Below are 20,987 nucleotides of genomic sequence, written 5' to 3'. Positions count from 1 at the left end.
TTTCTTATACTCCCTGGGTTAGTATATAAAACTCTAATTTGGGCAAGAGATCCCGACCACTCACTCTGCCCTGATGCTGTCTTTCTCACACCATTCAACTTAACACCTTTCTTGTCACTCCTGCAGTAACTACTTTCGTTACTTTAGTATTCCCTTCACCTGGACTATCTCTATCACTGTTTGTGGCCTGAACTCTGCTCTTATCCCTTTTGTTTTTTATCTTTAAACTATCATTTTTACTATTGTTTCTGACTGAGAACCCCCCCATTTATTAATTTAAAGTCCTTTTTACCACCTCATTTATCCTTTCTCCTAGGACCTTGGTCCAAACCCTTGACAACCCTTTTTCTTCTAATATAAGTAAATCGTGATGTTAATTTTGATATCCCTTTCAAAGAGGTACACCTCCCAATGGTACAGCTCCCTCCTGTCCCAGTACTGGTGCCACATTGGGGGTAACTGAAGGATCAAGGGTAATAGAAGGATCAAAGGAGTAACTGCAAGATTGGTGTAAAAGAAAGATCAGAGGAGTAACTGTAGGATCGGGGGACGCTGTGGAATCAGAGGGTATCTGGAGGAGCGGGTGATAATTGAAGGAACAGCAGGTAACTGAAGGATCAGGAGATAATTGAAGGAACAGCAGGTAACTGAAGGATCAGGAGATAATTGAATGAACAGCAGGTAACTGAAGGATCAGGAGATAATTGAATGAACAGCAGGTAACTGAAGGATCAGGAGATAATTGAAGGAACAGCAGGTAACTGAAGGATCAGGAGATAATTGAAGGAACAGCAGGTAACTGAAGGATCAGGAAATAATTGATGGAACAGCAGGTAACTGAAGGATCAGGAGATAATTGAAGGAACAGCAGGTAACTGAAGGATCAGGAGATAATTGAAGGAACAGCAGGTAACTGAAGGATCAGGAAATAATTGATGGAACAGCAGGTAACTGAAGGATCAGGAGATAATTGAAGGAACAGCAGGTAACTGAAGGATCAGGAGATAATTGAAGGAACAGCAGGTAACTGAAGGATCAGGAAATAATTGATGGAACAGCAGGTAACTGAAGGATCAGGAGATAATTGAAGGAACAGCAGGGAACTGAAGGATCAGGAGATAATTGAAGGAACAGCAGGTAACTGAAGGATCAGGAAATAATTGATGGAACAGCAGGTAACTGAAGGAAGAGGTGATAACTGAAGGAACAGCAGGGAACTGAAGGATCGGCAGACAATTGAAGGAACAGGGGGCAGGCAACCTTGGACCTGGTACTGTGTAATGAGCCAGGATTAATTAATATGTCCTAGTTAAGGATCCCCTTGGAATGAGTGACCATAACATGGTTAAATTCCATATCCAATTAGAGGGTGAGAAGGTTGGTTCTCAAACAAGCGGACTGAGCTTGAATAAAGGAGACTATGATGGTATGAGAGCGGAATTGACTAAAGTGGACTGGGAAAATAGATTAAAGGGTAAGACGGTACATGAGCAGTGGTGTTCATTTAAGGAGTGACTGCCCTTGACATCAAGGCAGCATTTGACCGAGTGTGGCACCAAGGAGCCCTAGTAAAATGAAGTCAATGGGAATCAGGGGGAAAACTCTCCAGTGGCTGGAGTCATACCTAGCACAAAGGAAGATGGTAGTGGTTGTTGAAGGCCAATCATCTCAGCCCCAGGACATTGCTGCAGGAGTTCCTCAGGGCAGTATCCGAGGCCCAACCATCTTCAGCTGCTTCATCAATGACCTTCCCTCCATCATAAGGTCAGAAATGGGGATGTTCGCTGATGACTGCACAGTGTTCAGTTCCATTCGCAACCCCTCAAATAATGAAGCAGTCCGAGCCTGCATGCAGCAAGACCTGGACAACATCCAGGCTTGGGCTCATAAGTGGCAAGTAACATTCGCGCCAGATAAGTGCCAGGCAATGACCATCTCCAACAAGAGAGAGTCTAACCACCTCCCCCTGACATTCAACGGCATTACCATCACCGAATCCCCCACCATCAACATCCTGGGGGTCACCATTGACCAGAAACTTAACTGGACCAGCCATATAAATACTGTGGCTACGAGAGCAGGTCAGAGGCTGGGTTTTCTGCGGCGAGTGTCTCACCTCCTAACTCCTCAAAGCCTTTCCACTATCTACAAGGCACAAGTCAGGAGTGTGATGGAATACTCTCCACTTGCTTGGATGAGTGCAGCTCCAACAACACTCAAGAAGCTTGACACCATCCAAGATAAAGCAGCCCGCTTGATTGGCACCCCATCCACCACACTAAACATTCACTCCCTTCACCACCGGCGCACTGTGGCTGCAGTGTGTACCATCCACAGGATGCACTGCAGCAACTCGCCAAGGCTTCTTCGACAGCACCTCCCAAACCCGCGACCTCTACCACCTAGAAGAACAAGAGCAGCAGGCACATGGGAACAACACCACCTGCACGTTCCCCTCCAAGTCACACACCATCCCGACTTGGAAATATATCGCCGTTCCTTCATTGTCGCTGGGTCAAAATCCTGGAACTCCCTTCCTAACAGCACCGAGGGAGAACCTTCACCACACGGAGTGCAGCGGTTCAAGAAGGCGGCTCACCACCACCTTCTCGAGGGCAATTAGGGATGGGCAATAAATGCTGGCCTCGCCAGCGACGCCCACATCCCGTGAACGAATAGAAAAAAAGTTATTTTACAACTTTCAAAAAATATATATTCCACTGAGGAAAAAAGGGTGTAAAAGAAATGACAGCCATCCGTGGCTAAGTAAAGAAATTAAGGATAGTATCCGACTAAAAACAAGGACATATAAGGTAGCCAAACTTAGTGGGAGGACAGAAGATTGGGAAGTCTTCAAAAGACAGCAAAAAGTAACTAAAGGATTGATTAAGAAAGGGAAGATAGGTTATGAAAATAAATTAGCAAAAAATATAAAAACAGATAGCAAGAGTTTCGACAGTTATATAAAAAGAAAAAGGGTGGCTAAGGCAAACGTAGGTCCCTTAGAGGGTGAGACCGGGAAATTAATGGTGGGAAACATGGAGATGGCAAAACTGCTGAACAAATATTTTGTTTCAGTCTTTACGGTAGAGGACACTAAGAATATCCCAACACTGGACAAATAGGGGGCTCTAGGGGGGGAGGAGCAAAATACGATTAAAATCACTAAGGAATTGGTACTCAGTAAATTAATGGGACTCAAGGCGGAGAAATCCCCTGGACATGATGGCTTCCATCCTAGGGTCTTGAGGGAAGTGGCAGTAGGGATTGGTAATAATTTTCCAAAATTCTCTGGACTCAGCAAAGGTCCCGGCAGATTGGAAAACTGCTAATGTAACACCGTTATTGAAAAAGGGTAGTAGGCAGAAGGCTGGAAATTATAAACCAGTTAGCCTAACATCTGTGATGGGTAAAATTTTGGAGCCTATTATTAAGGAGACAGTAACGGAACATTTAGATAAACATAATTTAATAGGACAAAGTCAGCATGGCTTTATGAAGGGGAAGTCATGTCCGACAAATTTGCTTGAGTTCTTTGAGGACATAACGTACAGGGTGGATAAAGGGGACGTAGTGTATTTAGACTTCCAGAAGGCATTCGACAAGGTGCCACATAAAAGATTATTGCTCAAGATAAAGAATCACTGGATTGGGGGTAATATTCTGGCATGGGTGGAGGATTGGTTATCTAACAGGAAGCAGAGAGTTGGGATAAATGGTTCATTCTCGGACTGGCAACCAGTAGCCAGTGGTGTTCCGCAGGGGTCGGTGCTGGGTCCCCAACTCTTTACAATCTTTATTAACGATTTGGAGGAGGGGACCGAGTGTAACATATCAAAGTTTGCAGATGATACAAAGATGGGAGGGAAAGTAGAGAGTGAGGAGGACATAAAAAACCTACAAGGGGATATAGACAGGCTGGGTGGGGGTCCTAGTGCAAGAAAATCAAAAAGTTAGTATGCAGGTGCAGCAGGCGATCAAGAAGGCCAACGGAATGTTGGCTTTTATTGCTAGGGGGATAGAATATAAAAACAGAGAGGTATTGCTGCAGTTATATAAGGTATTGGTGAGACCGCACCTGGAATACTGCATACAGTTTTGGTGTCCGTACTTAAGAAAAGACATACTTGCTCTCGAGGCAGTACAAAGAAGGTTCACTCGGTTAATCCCGGGGATGACGGGGTGGACATATGAGGAGGGGTTGAGTAGATTGGGACTCTACTTATTGGAGTTCAGAAGAATGAGAGGCGATCTTATTGAAACATATAAGATTGTGAAGGGTCTTGATCAGGTGGATGTGGTAAGGATGTTCCCAAAGATGGGTGAAACTAGAACTAGGGGGCATAATCTTAGAATAAGAGGCTGCTCTTTCAAAACTGAGATGAGGAGAAACTTCTTCACTCAGAGGGTAGTAGGTCTGTGGAATTTGCTGCCCCAGGAAGCTGTGGAAGCAACAACATTAAATAAATTTAAAACAGAATTAGACGGTTTCCTAGAAGTAAAGGGAATTAGGGGTTACGGGGAGCGGGCAGGAAATTGGACATGAAGCTGAGTTCGGATCGGTCAAGGCCCTGTGGGTGGCGGAGAGGGCCCAGGGGCTGAGTGGTCAGGTCCTGCTCCTACTTCTTGTGTTCTTTAGATTTGAGGTTAGGATCAGATCAGCCATGATCTTATTGAATGGCGGAGCAGGCTCGAGGGGCCGATTGGCCTACTCCTGCTCCCATTTCTTATGTTCTTATGTAACAGAATGATCAGGAGATAATTGAAGGAAAAGCAAGTAACAGAAGGATCAGAAGATAATTGAAGGAACAGCAGGTAACTGAAGGATCGGGAGATAATTGAAGGAACAGCAGGTAACAGATGGATCAGGAGATAATTGAAGGAACTGCAGGTAACTGAAGGATCGGGAGATAATTGAAGGAACAGCAGGTAACTGAAGGATCAGGAGATAATTGATGGAACAGCAGGTAACTGAAGGATCAGGAGATAATTGAAGGAACAGCAGGTAACTGAAGGATCAGGAGATAATTGAATGAACAGCAGGTAACTGAAGGATCAGGAGATAATTGATGGAACAGCAGGTAACTGAAGGATCAGGAAATAATTGAAGGAACAGCAGGTAACTGAAGGATCAGGAAATAATTGAAGGAACAGCAGGTAACTGAAGGATCAGGAGATAATTGAAGGAACTGCAGGTAACTGAAGGATCGGGAGATAATTGAAGGAACAGAAGGTAACTGAAGGATCAGGAGATAATTGAATGAACAGCAGGTAACTGAAGGATTAGGAGATAATTGATGGAACAGCAGGTAACTGAAGGATCAGGTGATAATTGAAGGAACAGCAGGTAACTGAAGGATCAGGAGATAATTGAAGGAACAGCAGGTAACTGAAGGAAGAGGTGATAATTGAAGGAACAGCAGGTAACTGAAGGATCAGGAGATAATTGATGGAACAGCAGGTAACTGAAGGATCAGGAGATAATTGAAGGAACAGCAGGTAACTGAAGGATCAGGAGATAATTGATGGAACAGCAGGTAACTGAAGGATCAGGAGATAATTGATGGAACAGCAGGTAACTGAAGGATCAGGAGATAATTGATGGAACAGCAGGTAACTGATGGATCAGAAGATAATTGAAGGAACAGCAGGTAACTGATGGATCAGGAGATAATTGATGGAACAGCAGGTAACTGAAGGATCAGGAGATAATTGAAGGAACAGCAGGTAACTGAAGGATCAGGAGATAATTGATGGAACAGCAGGTAACTGAAGGATCGGGAGATAATTGAAGGAACAGCAGGTAACTGAAGGATCAGGAGATAATTGAAGGAACAGCAGGTAACTGAAGGATTAGGAGATAATTGATGGAACAGCAGGTAACTGAAGGATCAGGAGATAATTGAAGGAACAGCAGGTAACTGAAGGATCAGGAGATAATTGAAGGAACAGCAGGTAACTGAAGGATCGGGAGATAATTGAAGGAACAGCAGGTAACTGAAGGATCAGGAGATAATTGATGGAACAGCAGGTAACTGAAGGATCGGGAGATAATTGAAGGAACAGCAGGTAACTGAAGGATCAGGAGATAATTGAAGGAACAGCAGGTAACTGAAGGATCAGGAGATAATTGATGGAACAGCAGGTAACTGATGGATCAGGAGATAATTGAAGGAACAGCAGGTAACTGAAGGATCAGGAGATAATTGATGGAACAGCAGGTAACTGATGGATCAGGAGATAATTGAAGGAACAGCAGGTAACTGAAGGATCAGGAGATAATTGAAGGAACAGCAGGTAACTGAAGGATTAGGAGATAATTGAAGGAACAGCAGGTAACTGAAGGATCAGGAGATAATTGAAGGAACAGCAGGTAACTGAAGGATCAGGAGATAATTGATGGAACAGCAGGTAACTGAAGGATCAGGAGATAATTGAAGGAACAGCAGGTAACTGAAGGATCAGGAGATAATTGATGGAACAGCAGGTAACTGATGGATCAGGAGATAATTGAAGGAACAGCAGGTAACTGAAGGATCAGGAGATAATTGAAGGAACAGCAGGTAACTGATGGATCAGGAGATAATTGAAGGAACAGCAGGTAACTGAAGGATCAGGAGATAATTGATGGAACAGCAGGTAACTGATGGATCAGGAGATAATTGAAGGAACAGCAGGTAACTGAAGGATCAGGAGATAATTGAAGGAACAGCAGGTAACTGAAGGATCAGGAGATAATTGATGGAACAGCAGGTAACTGAAGGATCAGGAGATAATTGAAGGAACAGCAGGTAACTGATGGATCAGGAGATAATTGAAGGAACTGCAGGTAACTGAAGGATCAGGAAATAATTGAAGGAACAGTGGGTAACTGAAGGATCGGGAGATAATTGAAGGAACAGCAGGTAACTGAAGGATCAGGAGATAATTGAAGGAACAGCAGGTAACTGAAGGATCAGGAGATAATTGAAGGAACAGCAGGTAACTGAAGGATCAGGAGATAATTGAAGGAACAGTGGGTAACTGAAGGATCGGGAGATAATTGAAGGAACAGCAGGTAACTGAAGGATCAGGAGATAATTGAAGGAACAGCAGGTAACTGAAGGATCAGGAGATAATTGAAGGAACAGCAGGTAACTGAAGGATCAGGAGATAATTGAAGGAACAGTGGGTAACTGAAGGATCAGGAGATAATTGAATGAACAGCAGGTAACTGAAGGATCAGGAAATAATTGATGGAACAGCAGGTAACTGAAGGATCAGGAAATAATTAAAGGAACAGCAGGGAACTGAAGGATCAGGAGATAATTGAAGGAACAGCAGGTAACTGAAGGATCAGGAAATAATTGATGGAACAGCAGGTAACTGAAGGATCAGGAAATAATTGAAGGAACAGCAGGGAACTGAAGGATCAGGAGATAATTGATGGAACAGCAGGTAACTGAAGGATCAGGAGATAATTAAAGGAACAGCAGGTAACTGAAGGATCAGGAGATAATTGATGGAACAGCAGGTAACTGATGGATCAGGAAATAATTGAAGGAACAGCAGGTAACTGAAGGATCAGGAGATAATTGAAGGAACAGCAGGTAACTGAAGGATCAGGAAATAATTAAAGGAACAGCAGGTAACTGAAGGATCAGGAAATAATTGAAGGAACAGCAGGTAACTGAAGGAAGAGGTGATAATTGATGGAACAGCAGGTAACTGAAGGATCAGGAAATAATTAAAGGAACAGCAGGGAACTGAAGGATCAGGAGATAATTGATGGAACAGCAGGTAACTGAAGGATCAGGAGATAATTAAAGGAACAGCAGGTAACAGATGGATCAGGAGATAATTGAAGGAACAGCAGGTAACTGAAGGATCAGGAAATAATTGAAGGAACAGCAGGTAACTGAAGGATCAGGAGATAATTGAAGGAACAGCAGGTAACTGAAGGATCAGGAAATAATTAAAGGAACAGCAGGTAACAGATGGATCAGGAGATAATTGATAGAACAGCAGGTAACTGAAGGGTCGGGAGATAATTGAAGGAACAGCAGGTAACTGAAGGATCAGGAAATAATTGATCGAACAGCAGGTAACTGAAGGGTCGGGTTATAATTGAAGGAACAGTTTGCTGCTGCTGAATCTGAGTGTGAATGTGGGGTCACAATGGTAACAGCTTGATCGGGGGCAACATGAAGATGTGAAGGGTATTGCAGGACAGGCAAGTTGACTGACAGGCAGAGGGTGCTGCTGGGAGATCACTCGCACAACACAACACACAATACACAAACACTATACAGACACACAGAATCTCTTCACACGTTATGCACATACACACACACAGACGCACACACAGATACTTACCGTTGTATGTTTGGTATAATTGGTGTCGGAGAACATGTCAAGTGCAAGCCACCTGGGGAAAGAGAAGGCGTTACAGATTATAAGCTGATCTGTCCATGAGGATGGATGAATATTCTGCACTTGGTCAGGCTTCATTTGGAATAGTGTCCAGTTTTGGTCTCCTCACATGATAGGTGACGTGGTACTCTTTGAGGGGATCTTGGTTTTCTATTCCCAGGAGACGAGGGATTTGTTCCAGATGAAATTCTTCGTGGACACGGATGCTGATACCAGGTTTTTCTGAAGAGGTATAGGGGTCGTGGGGAGAGGCAGGGGTCGTGAAGTTCGGACCGTATTGAATGGCAAGTAAAAGAGATTTACTTGTGTTTCTTTGTCTTCACCCCATTCCGTTTGTTTTCCCATTTTCTACAATCTTCCCCCAAAGTTCTGCCATTTTGATCAGCCCTCGGCCCACTATACTCGGTGTTGGGGTGTTGGAGTGTGAGAGGGGGCTGCACTCGGGCCCATTATACTCGGTGTTGGGGTGTTGGAGTGTGAGAGGGGGCTGGACTCGGGCCCACTGTACCCGGTCTCTGGGATACGAGAGGGGGCTGGACTCGGGCCCACTATACCCGGTCTCTGGGATACAAGAGGGGGCTGGACTCGGGCCCACTGTACCCGGTCTCTGGGATACGAGAGGGGGCTGGACTCGGGCCCACTGTACCCGGTCTCTGGGATACGAGAGGGGGCTGGACTCGGGCCCACCATACCCGGTCCCTGGGATACGAGAGGGGGCTGGACTCGGGCCCACTGTACCCGGTCTCTGGGATACGAGAGGGGGCTGGACTCGGGCCCACTATACCCGGTCTCTGGGATACGAGAGGCGGCTGGACTCGGGCCCACCATACCCGGTCCCTGGGATACGAGAGGCGGCTGGACTCGGGCGCACTATACCTGGTCTCTGGGATACGAGAGGGGGCTGGACTCGGGCCCACTATACCCGGTCTCTGGGATACGAGAGGGGGCTGGACTCGGGCCCACTATACCCGGTCCCTGGGATACGAGAGGGGGCTGGACTCGGGCCCACCATACCCGGTCCCTGGGATACGAGAGGGGGCTGGACTCGGGCCCACTATACCCGGTCCCTGGGATACGAGAGGGGGCTGGACTCGGGCCCACTATACCCGGTCCCTGGGATACGAGAGGGGGCTGGACTCGGGCCCACTATACCCGGTCCCTGGGATACGAGAGGGGCTGGACTCGGGCCCACTATACCCGGTCCCTGGGATACGAGAGGGGCTGGACTCGGGCCCACTATACCCGGTCCCTGGGATACGAGAGGGGGCTGGACTCGGGCCCACTATACCTGGTCCCTGGGATACGAGAGGGGGCTGGACTCGGGCCCACTATACCCGGTCTCTGGGGTGTGCGAGGGGGCTGGTCTCGGGCCCACTATACCCGGTCCCTGGGGTGTGAGAGGGGGCTGGACTCGGGCCCACTATACCCGGTCCCTGGGATACGAGAGGGGGCTGGACTCGGGCCCACTATACCCGGTCCCTGGGATACGAGAGGGGGCTGGACTCGGGCCCACTATACCTGGTCTCTGGGATACGAGAGGGGGCTGGACTCGGGCCCAATATACCCGGTCCCTGGGGTGTGAGAGGGGGCTGGACTCGGGCCCACTATACCCGGTCCCTGGGATACGAGAGGGGGCTGGACTCGGGCCCACTATACCCGGTCCCTGGGATACGAGAGGGGGCTGGACTCGGGCCCACTATACCTGGTCTCTGGGATACGAGAGGGGGCTGGACTCGGGCCCACTATACCCGGTCCCTGGGATACGAGAGGGGGCTGGACTCGGGCCCACTATACCCGGTCCCTGGGATACGAGAGGGGGCTGGACTCGGGCCCACTGTACCCGGTCTCTGGGATACGAGAGGGGGCTGGACTCGGGCCCACTATACCTGGTCTCTGGGGTGTGCGAGGGGGCTGGACTCGGGCCCACTATACCCGGTCTCTGGGGTGTGCGAGGGGGCTGGTCTCGGGCCCACTATACCCGGTCCCTGGGGTATGAGGGGGAGGGTGGACTCGGGCCCACTATACCCGGTCTCTGGGGTGTGAGAGGGGGCTGGACTCGGGCCCACTATACCCGGTCCCTGGGATACGAGAGGGGGCTGGACTCGGGCCCACTATACCCGGTCTCTGGGATACGAGAGGGGGCTGGACTCGGGCCCACTATACCCGGTCCCTGGGATACGAGAGGGGGCTGGACTCGGGCCCACTGTACCCGGTCTCTGGGATACGAGAGGGGGCTGGACTCGGGCCCACTATACCCGGTCTCTGGGATACGAGAGGGGGCTGGACTCGGGCCCACTATACCCGGTCCCTGGGATACGAGAGGGGGCTGGACTCGGGCCCACTGTACCCGGTCCCTGGGATATGAGAGGGGGCTGGACTCGGGCCCACTGTACCCGGTCCCTGGGATACGAGAGGGGGCTGGACTCGGGCCCACTGTACCCGGTCTCTGGGATACGAGAGGGGGCTGGACTCGGGCCCACTGTACCCGGTCTCTGGGATACGAGAGGCGGCTGGACTCGGGCCCACTATACCCGGTCCCTGGGATACGAGAGGCGGCTGGACTCAGGCCCACTATACCCGGTCTCTGGGATACGAGAGGGGGCTGGACTCGGGCCCACCATACCCGGTCTCTGGGATACGAGAGGGGGCTGGACTCGGGCCTACTATACCCGGTCTTTGGGATACGAGAGGGGGCTGGACTCTGGCCCACTATACCCGGTCTCTGGGATACGAGAGGGGGCTGGACTCTGGCCCACTATACCCGGTCCCTGGGATACGAGAGGGGGCTGGACTCGGGCCCACTATACCCGGTCCCTGGGATACGAGAGGGGGCTGGACTCGGGCCCACTGTACCCGGTCCCTGGGATATGAGAGGGGGCTGGACTCGGGCCCACTGTACCCGGTCTCTGGGATACGAGAGGCGGCTGGACTCGGGCCCACTATACCCGGTCCCTGGGATACGAGAGGCGGCTGGACTCAGGCCCACTATACCCGGTCTCTGGGATACGAGAGGGGGCTGGACTCGGGCCCACTATACCCGGTCTCTGGGATACGAGAGGGGGCTGGACTCGGGCCCACCATACCCGGTCTCTGGGATACGAGAGGGGGCTGGACTCGGGCCTACTATACCCGGTCTTTGGGATACGAGAGGGGGCTGGACTCTGGCCCACTATACCCGGTCTTTGGGATACGAGAGGGGGCTGGACTCGGGCCCACTATACCCGGTCTCTGGGATACGAGAGGCGGCTGGACTCGGGCCCACCATACCCGGTCTCTGGGATGCGAGAGGGGGCTGGACTCGGGCCCACTATACCCGGTCTCTGGGATACGAGAGGGGGCTGGACTCGGGCCTACTATACCCGGTCTCTGGGATACGAGAGGGGGCTGGACTCGGGCCCACTATACCCGGTCTCTGGGATACGAGAGGGGGCTGGACTCGGGCCTACTATACACGGTCTCTGGGATACGAGAGGGTGCTGGACTCGGGCCCACTATACCCGGTCTCTGGGATACGAGAGTGGCTGGACTCGGGCCCACTATACCCGGTCTCTGGGATACGAGAGGCGGCTGGACTCGGGCCCACTATACCCGGTCTCTGGGATACGAGAGGGGCTGGACTCGGGCCCACTATACTGGGCCCCTGGGATATGAGAGGGGGCCATATAGTTGGAGCCGCATTTGCTCACTTGGCACTGGGGCATGCCCACTGCAGTTGTGTAGTCTTGGGAGCATCCACCCACCCCCATCCTCTTCCCCCATCGCTGGTTTTAAAAGAGGTGGCTGCAGAGATAGTGGATACATTGATTTCAATCCTCCAGAATTCCCTAGATTCTACTACAGTCCCCGTGGATTGGAAGGTAGCAAATGTAACCCCGCTATTCAAGAAAGGAAGGAGAGAAAAAACAGGGAGCCACAGGCCAGTTAGCCTGACATCAGCAGTAAGGAAAATGCTGGAATCCATTATTAAAGACGTAACAGGGCACTTAGAAAATCATAATATGATTAGGCAGAGTTAACACGGTTTTATGAAAGGGAAATTGTGTTTGACAAATTTATTAGAGTTTTGAAGATGTCACTAGCAGAATAGATAAAGGGGAACCAGTGGATGTAGTATGTGTGGATTTTCAAAAGGCATTCGATAAGGTGCCACATAAGAGGTTGTTACACAAGATAAGGGCTCATGGGGTTGGGGGTAATATATTAGCATGGGTAGAGGATTGGTTAACGGACAGAAAACAGAGAGTAGTGATAAACGGGTCATTTTCAGGATGGCAGGCTGTAACTAGTGGGGTGTCGAAGGATTGGTGATTGGACCTCAGCTATTTACAATCTATATTAATGACTTAGATGAAGGGACCAAGTGTAATGTATCCAAGTTTGCTGATAATACAAAGCAAGGTGGGAAAGTAAGCTGTGAGGAGGACACAAAGAGTCTGCAAAGGAATATAGACAGGTTAAGTGAGTGGGCAAGAAGGTGGCAGATGGAGTATAATGTGGGGAAGTGTGAGGTTATTCACTTTGGTAGGAAGAATAGAAAAACAGAATATTTTTTAAATGATGAGAAACTATTGTTGGTGTTCAGAGAGATTTGGGTGTCCTCGTACACAGAAAGTTAACATGCAGGTACAGCAGGCAATTAGGAAGACGAATGGCATGTTGGCCTTTATTGCAAGGGGGTTGGAGTACAAGAGTAAGGAAGTCTTACTACAATTGTACAGGGCTTTGGTGAGACCTCACCTGGAGTACTGTGTACAGTTTTGGTCTCCTTATCTAAGGAAGGATATATTTGCCTTAGAGGCGGTGCATCGAAGGTTCACTAGATTGATTCCTGGGATGAGAGGGTTGTCCTATGAGGAGAGATTGAGTAGAATGGGCCTATACTCTCTGGAGTTTAGAAGAATGAGAGGTGATCTCATTGAATCATATAAGATTCTAAGAGCAATTAGGGATGGGCAATAAATGCCGGCCTCGCCAGTGACGCCCACATCCCATGAACGAATAAAAAAAAAGAGGGCTTGACAGGGTAGATGCTGAAAGGATGTTTCTCCTGGCTGGAGAGTCTAGAACTAGGGGACATAGTCTCAGGATAAGGGGTTTAAGACTGAGATGAGGAGGAACTTTTTCACTTAGAGGGTCGTAAATATTTGGAATTCCCTACCCCAGAGAGCTGTGGCTGCTCAGTCGTTGAATATAATCAAGGCTGAGATTGATAGATTTTTGGACTTAGGGGAATCAAGGGATATGGGGATCGGGCAGGAAAGTGGAGTTGAGGTCGAAGATCAGCCACGATCTTATTGAATGGCGGAGCAGGCTCGAGGGGCTGTATGGCCTACTCCAGCTCCTATTCCTTATGTTCTTATGTGATATTGAGGCTTTGGAAAGGGTGCAGAGGGCCACTAGACTAATTCCCAGTTTAAAGCATTTTAGTTATTAGGATAGGCTAAAAGAGCAGGGACTCTGCACTTTAGAGAAGGGTAGGTTTTGGGGGTGATCTGATTGAGGTTTATAAAGATGATGAAAGGAATAGATTGTGTTCCAGTGACAGTTTGTTCCAAGTAAATACGTTAGGGAGGACCAGGGGTCACAATTTCAAGTTGTACAAGACCAGATGTGGGTTCGATGTCAGGAGGTGGTTGTTTTCCCAGAGAATAGTGGACCTCTGGAACAGGCTGCCAATTCACTGAATTCCTTCAAGCTGGACCTGTTTCTTGCTGGGGCAGAGATGACCTCTTACAAAAGGTAGATAATGTAATGTATAGAATTATCAGGGCCAGAGTGATCTCCCCCAGCCTTATCATAGACTGTACCCACATTTAATCTCCTTCTGAAGTCCACATGCACTCCACCCTGTCAGGGACTCTACCCCATCCATTTAATCTCTTTCCATGGCCAATGTATTCTCTAACCTAACACGGACTCTACCCACCCATTTAATCTCCTTCCTCAGCCCATGTACACTCTCCCCTATCATGGACTCTACCCACATTTAATCTCCTTCCACAGCCCATGTACACTCTCCCCTATCATGGACTCTACCCACCCATTTAATCTCCTTCCACAGCCCATGTACACTCTCCCCTATCATGGACTCTACCCACATTTAATCTCCTTCCACAGCCCATGTACACTCTCCCCTATCATGGACTCTACCCACATTTAATCTCCTTCCACAGCCCATGTACACTCTCCCCTATCATGGACTCTACCCACCCATTTAATCTCCTTCCACAGCCCACGTACACTCTACCCTATCATGGACTCTACCCACATTTAATCTCCTCCCACAGCCCACGTACACTCTACCCTATAGTTTCGAATGCCAAAGAGGGTTGGAGAGGAATTTCCCAGATTTTTTCCCCCACATTTCACTGGGCATTTATGTTTTTTCATCCTTCACAGGAGATGCAATGGTTTGGGTGGGGTGGGGAGTGTATATATTGTGAGAGACAACATATCACAATTGTGTGGGACAGGCTGGATGGACCAGAAGGTCTTTTCCTGTCCATCTTTGTTCATATGTTCTGCTTCATTTCCTTTGCAGATCAGGGAGCCTTAATTCAGAATTTTTTTCTCAGGATATTAAATAGGCGGGTAGATTCGATGATAGGGGAGAGTGGATGTGGGCTGTGGGAGGAGATTAAATGGATGGGGTAGAGTCCATGATAGGGGAGAGTGGATGTGGGCTGTGGGAGGAGATTAAATGGATGGGGTAGAGTCCATGATAGGGGAGAGTGTACATGGGCTGAGGAAGGAGATTAAATGGATGGGTAGAGTCCGTGAAAAGGGAGAATATGCATAAGCTATGGAAGGAGATTAAATGGATGTGTAGAGTCCATAAAAGGGTAGATTGTACGTGGGCTGTGGTAGGAGATTAAATGGGTGGGAAGAGTCCATGAAAGGGTAGAGTGTACATGGGTTATGGAAGGAGGTAAAATGTATGGGTAGAGTCCATATTAGAGTAGAGAATACATGGGCCATGGAAAGAGATTAAATGGACCATGATAGGGTAGAGTGTACATGGGCTATGGAAGGAGATTAAATGTGGGTAGAGTCCATGATAGGGTAGAATGTACATGGGCTGAGGAAGGTGATCAAATGGGTGGGTAGAGTCCGTGATAAGTTAGAGAATACATGGGCCATGGAAAGAGATTAAATGGATGGGGTAGAGTCCCTGACAAGGTGGAGTGCACGTGGACTTCGGAAGGAGATTAAATGTGGGTAAAGTCTATGATAACGCTGACTATGGAAGGAGATTAAATAGGTGGGAAGAGTCCATGATAGGGTAGAGTGCACATGGGCTGTGGAAGCAGATTAAATGTGTGTAGAGTCTATGATAAGGCTGAGTATACATGGGCTATGTAAAGAGAGTAAATAGATGGGTAGAGTTGATGATAGGGTTGAGTGTGCACGGACTGTGGAAGGAGATTAAATGGGTGGGTAGAGTCCATATTAGGCTAGAGTGTACATTGACAGCTGTAGGAGATTAAATGGGTGGAATAGATACCATGATAGGGTAGAGTGCACATGGGCTGTGGAAGGAGATTAAATGTGGGTAGAGTGTGTGAAAGGGGAGAGTGTGTGTAGGCTACGGAAGCAGATTAAATAGGGGAGTAGAGTCCATGATAGGGTAGAGTGCACGTGGGTTATGGAAGAAGATTAAATGTGGGTGGAGCCTGTGGTAAGGTGAGTGTACATGGGTTAAGAAAGGAGATTAAATAGGTGGGTATAGTCGATGATAGGGTGGAATGTACATGGGCTGTGGTAGGAGATTAAATGTGTGAGTAGTGTCCATGATGGGGTTGAGTGTACATGTGCTGCAAAGCAAATTAAATAGGTGTGAAGAGTCCATGATATGGTAGAGTGTCTTCCCTTCTCCTCAACCGAGGATTCCCCTCCACTATAGTTGACAGGGCCCTCAACCATGTCCGTCCCATTTCCTGCACTTTGGGCCTCACCCCTTCCCCTCCCTCCCAGAACTATGATAGGGTCCCCCTTGCCCTCACCTTCCACCCCACCAGCCTCCACAGTCAATGAATCGTCCTCTGCCATTTCCGCCACCTCCAGCGCATTGCCACCACCAAACACATCTTCCCCTCCCCTTTCAGCATTCCGAAAGGACCGTTCCCTTCGCGACACCCTGGTCCACTCTTCCATCATCTCCAACATCCGCTCTCCTTCCCATGGCACCTTCCCGTGCGAACGCAGGAGATTCAACACCTGCCCTTTCACCTCCTCCCTTCCCGCCATCCGGAGCCCCAAAAACTCCTTCCAGTTGAAACAGTGATTTACTTGTACTTCTTTCAATTTAGTACACTGTATTCGCTGCTCACAATACAGTCTCCTCTACACTGGGGAGACCAAACACAGATTGAATGATCACTGTGCTGAACACCTCCACTCAGTCCGCAAGAGTGACCCTGACCTGCCGGTCACTTGTCATTTCAATTCCTGTCCCACTCCCACTCTGACCTCTGTCCTCAGCCTCTTACACCGTTCAAATGAAGCTCAACATAAGCTCGGGGAACAGGACCGCATCTTTCGATTAGGTGCTTTACAACCTTCTGGACTCAACACTGATTTCAAAAACTTCAGATCAGAACCACTGCTCCTATTTTTTGGACAGCAGGTGCTGGTAATGGTTCTGCTGTTACCATTTACAGCTCCTCTAGACCCATCTTTTGTTTCTTTACTCATCCCATTCCCACCCTCCTTGCCTTGCACCATTCTCCCTTTTGTCATTTAATCACTCCTGCCCTGTATCGTATCAGAGACCTTCCCTTTTGTTCTTTTCTCCCCTTTCCCTGGCTCTGTACTTGCTTAAAAATTGTTTAATCTTTAACTTCATCCAGTTCTGATGAAAGGTCATCGACCTGATGCTGCCTGACTTGCTGAGTATTTCCAGCATTTTCTGTTTTTATTTCAGATTTCCAGCATCCGTGGTATTTTGCTTTTGATAGGATAGAGTGTACACGGGCTGAGGAAGGAGATTAAATGGGTGGGTAGGGTCCATGATAGGGGAGAGTGTACACGGGCTGTGGAAGGAGATTAAATGGTGGGAAGCGTCCCTGATAGGGGAGAGTGTACATGGGCTGTGGAAGGAGATTAAATGGGTGGGTAGGGTCCATGATAGGGGAGTGTGTACATGACCTGTGGGCTGAGATTAAATGGGTGGATACAGGCTATGGTAGTGTAACTGAACCCTTTCACCGTGTACAGCTTTACTGTTTCCTGTTCTTCATGACAGTCCATCTGCCTCTCCTTAGCCCACCACGTCACATTGCATGCTGTCAGATTCTCTTATCTCCATGTCCTGGCACAGAGCTTGGTGTCATCAATACACTTAATAATATTCAGAACAAGAAGTACCCTCCTCCAAGTCATGTTTGAACAGCCGAAGATCCAGAACAGACCCGCCAGGATCTCCATTGGCCATTGTTTTGTGGACAGAACTTGCATCCATTGAAGTTCACTTCCACGTGGCCTGCAAACCTGTGATTCCCTATTGAGGGGCACCACCAGCATAGTGATTACTGAACAGCCCAGAGTGAGAGGTGAGGGAAGTGTCCTCCAGCACTTGTATTCAGACTCCGTCTCACACAAAGCACTTTGTTACCTCGGTTCCAGCTGTAGTTGCTGAAACACCGCCGCAACGCGTCTACACACTCCAGCTCGGCATCAAAGGGGAGCGGATGCTGCTTGATGGATGGAGTGGCCTCCTGATGTTGCTCCGGAGTCTGCTGCTGGTCGACTATGCTCATCGGGAGGGCTCGCCGCTGCAAGGTCACAGGGGCGAGTCGACAGCCACTGCACCCGTTGTCCCAAGCAAATTCGTCTGAGAGATAAAGAGAGAGAAGGTATGTGTTATCTTGAAGCTTGGCAGAGAACTGATTGGGCTCGTACATCGAGGAAGGGACTGGCTGTGAAACCTGGCGTTACTTGGACCCATGCGGCGGAATCTCTCCGAGTGGCAAAAACAAATCAATATTAATGAATTATTCTCACAAAGTGTCTCTAGAAGACAGGAACACCTCACGGTACAATCACATGCTAACTTGGCGATGTTGGAGAGCTCCTTTACTGGGTAACAGTCTCTAAATTGCTGCTCCACTTGTCCAATGCACGGCTGCAAGGGAGAGGTATCTGAGAAGATGCAAAAATGCTTTCACACAGGGTCAATGGTACCTTACAGCGAGAAGCAAAACAATAACATTGTGCAGATGCTGGAAATCTGAAACAAAAAAGCTGGAAATACTCAGCAGACCAGGCAGCATCTGTGGAGAAACAGAAGTTAGACATTTGTCGTTTCATGTCTAAAGACCCTTCCTCAGCACTGCGAGTCCTGCTGAGACATGAAATGTTCCCTGATTGATCTCTGTTTCTCCGCAGATGCTGCTTGACCCGCTGAGTATTTCCAACTATATTTGTTCTGCACTTTACAGCTGGAATAGCAGGATGGGTATTTTAACTGTGCATTAAATCAATGAGCTTGGTTTCTCTCCTAACTCCTTGCTGGGATGACAAGTGAAAGTTTGCTTTTGAAATCTTGCATTGCTTGTTTATTTTGCAACATGCTATGAATAGTTGGGCCAGTTGATCCTCTTCCATTATGTGTATCTGAGAGAGAACAAGGGTTAACTTAAGGAGGGACATCCTGGAAGGACTGTACCATTATTTGAGTGGGTAGCCAAGGTCTGTATGGAAATTTCCTAATATAGATTTTGTATATAAACAGGAGCTCTTTGATAACAAGAAGTACAATTGCAGAGGTGCTAATTGAAGGAAGGATGCAAGGTGAATATTTGTTTAAGCAGTTTAATTCTCTCAATTAAAACCAACCCTACCTTCTAGCCTGATGGAGAAATCTGTTTATTCGCAATCTGAAGGCAAGGTCACTGCATCGATTTCTCCCTCTCTTCACTGCTAGAGTTTGTATTAATTTTACCCAAATCTTTGTACTTTGTATTTCGAGCCAGGCAGGAAGCAGGGAAGGATTTTGAAGGCAGATTATTCAATACCCGAGACTTTTGGCTGATTGAGAAAAAGCAAACTTCAACAATTGCAGTGTGGCCAACTCAATGAATTCCCTTCAGTGACTTGTTTTTAAGCACACTCGAATTCAGCCAATTCGATTCACTCCACGTGATATCAAGAAACGGCTGAGTGCACTGGATACAGCAAAGGCTATGGGCCCCGAAAACATCCCGGCTGTAGTGCTGAAGACTTGTGCTCCAGAACTAGCTGCGCCTCTCACCAAGCTGTTCCAGTACAGCGATAACACTGGCATCCACCCGACAATGTGGAAAATTGCCCAGGTATGTCCTGTCCACAAAAAGCAGGACAAATCCCAATCCGGCCAATTACCGCCCCATCATTATAAGATATTAAGGGGAACAGATAGGGTGGATAGAGAGAAACTATTTCCGCTGGTTGGGGATTTTAGGAGTAGGGGGCACAGTCTAAAAATTAGAGCCAGACCTTTCAGGAGCGAGATTAGAAAACATTTCTACACACAAAGGGTTGTAGAAGTTTGGAACTCTCTTCTGCAAACGGCAATTGATACCAGCTCAATTGCTAAATTTAAATCTGAGATAGATAACTTTTTGGCAACCAAAGGTATTAAGGGATATGGGCCGAAGGCAGGTATAGAATCATAGAAGTTTACAACATGGAAACAGGCCCTTCGGCCCAACATGTCCATGTCGCCCAGTTTATACCACTAAGCTAGTCCCAATTGCCTGCACTTGGCCCATCTTACCCATGTAACTGTCCAAATGCTTTTTAAAAGACAAAATTGTACCCGCCTCTACTACTGCCTCTGGCAGCTCGTTCCAGACACTCACCACCCTTTGAGTGAAAAAATTGCCCCTCTGGACCCTTTTGTATCTCTCCCCTCTCACCTTAAATCTATGTCCCCTCGTTATAGACTCCCCTACCTTTGGGAAAAGATTTTGACTATCTACCTTATCTATGCCCCTCATTATTTTATAGACTTCTATAAGATCACCCCTCAACCTCCTACTCTCCAGGGAAAAAAGTCCCAGTCTATCTAACCTCTCCCTATAAGTCAAACCATCAAGTCCCGGCAGCATCCTAGTAAATCTTTTCTGCACTCTTTCTAGTTTAATAATATCCTTTCTATAATAGGGTGACCAGAACTGTACACAGTATTCCAAGTGTGGCCTAACTAATGTCTTGTACAACTTCAACAAGACATCCCAACTCCTGTATTCAATGTTCTGACCAATGAAACCAAGCAAGCTGAATGCCTTCTTCACCACCCTATCCACCTGTGACTCCACTTTCAAGGAGCTATGAACCTGTACTCCTAGATCTCTTTGTTCTATAACTCTCCCCAACGCCCTACCATTAACGGAGTAGGTCCTGGCCCGATTCGATCTCCCAAAATGCATCACCTCACATTTATCTAAATGGAGTTAGATCACAGATCAGCCATGATCTTATCAAATGGCGGAGCAGGCACAAGCGGCTGAATGGCCCACTCCTGTTCCTATGTTCCTACTCTAAATCATCAGCAAAGTGATGGAAGGTGTCATCGACAGTGCTATCAAGCGGCA

At 48.0% G+C, this 20,987-nt stretch overlaps 1 protein-coding gene across 1 annotated transcript in view; it reads right to left on the bottom strand.

Annotated features, from left to right (window-relative positions):
• LOC137328109 (cytosolic carboxypeptidase 2-like) overlaps positions 1-20,987 on the bottom strand; it is a 112,989-nt gene that overhangs the window by 29,308 nt on the left and 62,694 nt on the right. The window contains exons 15-16 of the mRNA XM_067994289.1: positions 18,026-18,244; positions 8,356-8,407 (exon numbers count right to left, since the gene is read on the bottom strand). Of these exons, the coding sequence (XP_067850390.1) occupies positions 8,356-8,407; positions 18,026-18,244 (271 nt within the window). The remainder of the gene's footprint in view (positions 1-8,355; positions 8,408-18,025; positions 18,245-20,987) is intronic.

Source organism: Heptranchias perlo, chromosome 12, assembly GCF_035084215.1.
Source record: "Heptranchias perlo isolate sHepPer1 chromosome 12, sHepPer1.hap1, whole genome shotgun sequence".
In the NCBI taxonomy this organism is placed as follows: domain Eukaryota; kingdom Metazoa; phylum Chordata; class Chondrichthyes; order Hexanchiformes; family Hexanchidae; genus Heptranchias; species Heptranchias perlo.
The sequence above is the reverse complement of the archived record's forward strand: the minus strand, read 5'-3'. Positions and strand labels throughout refer to the sequence as shown.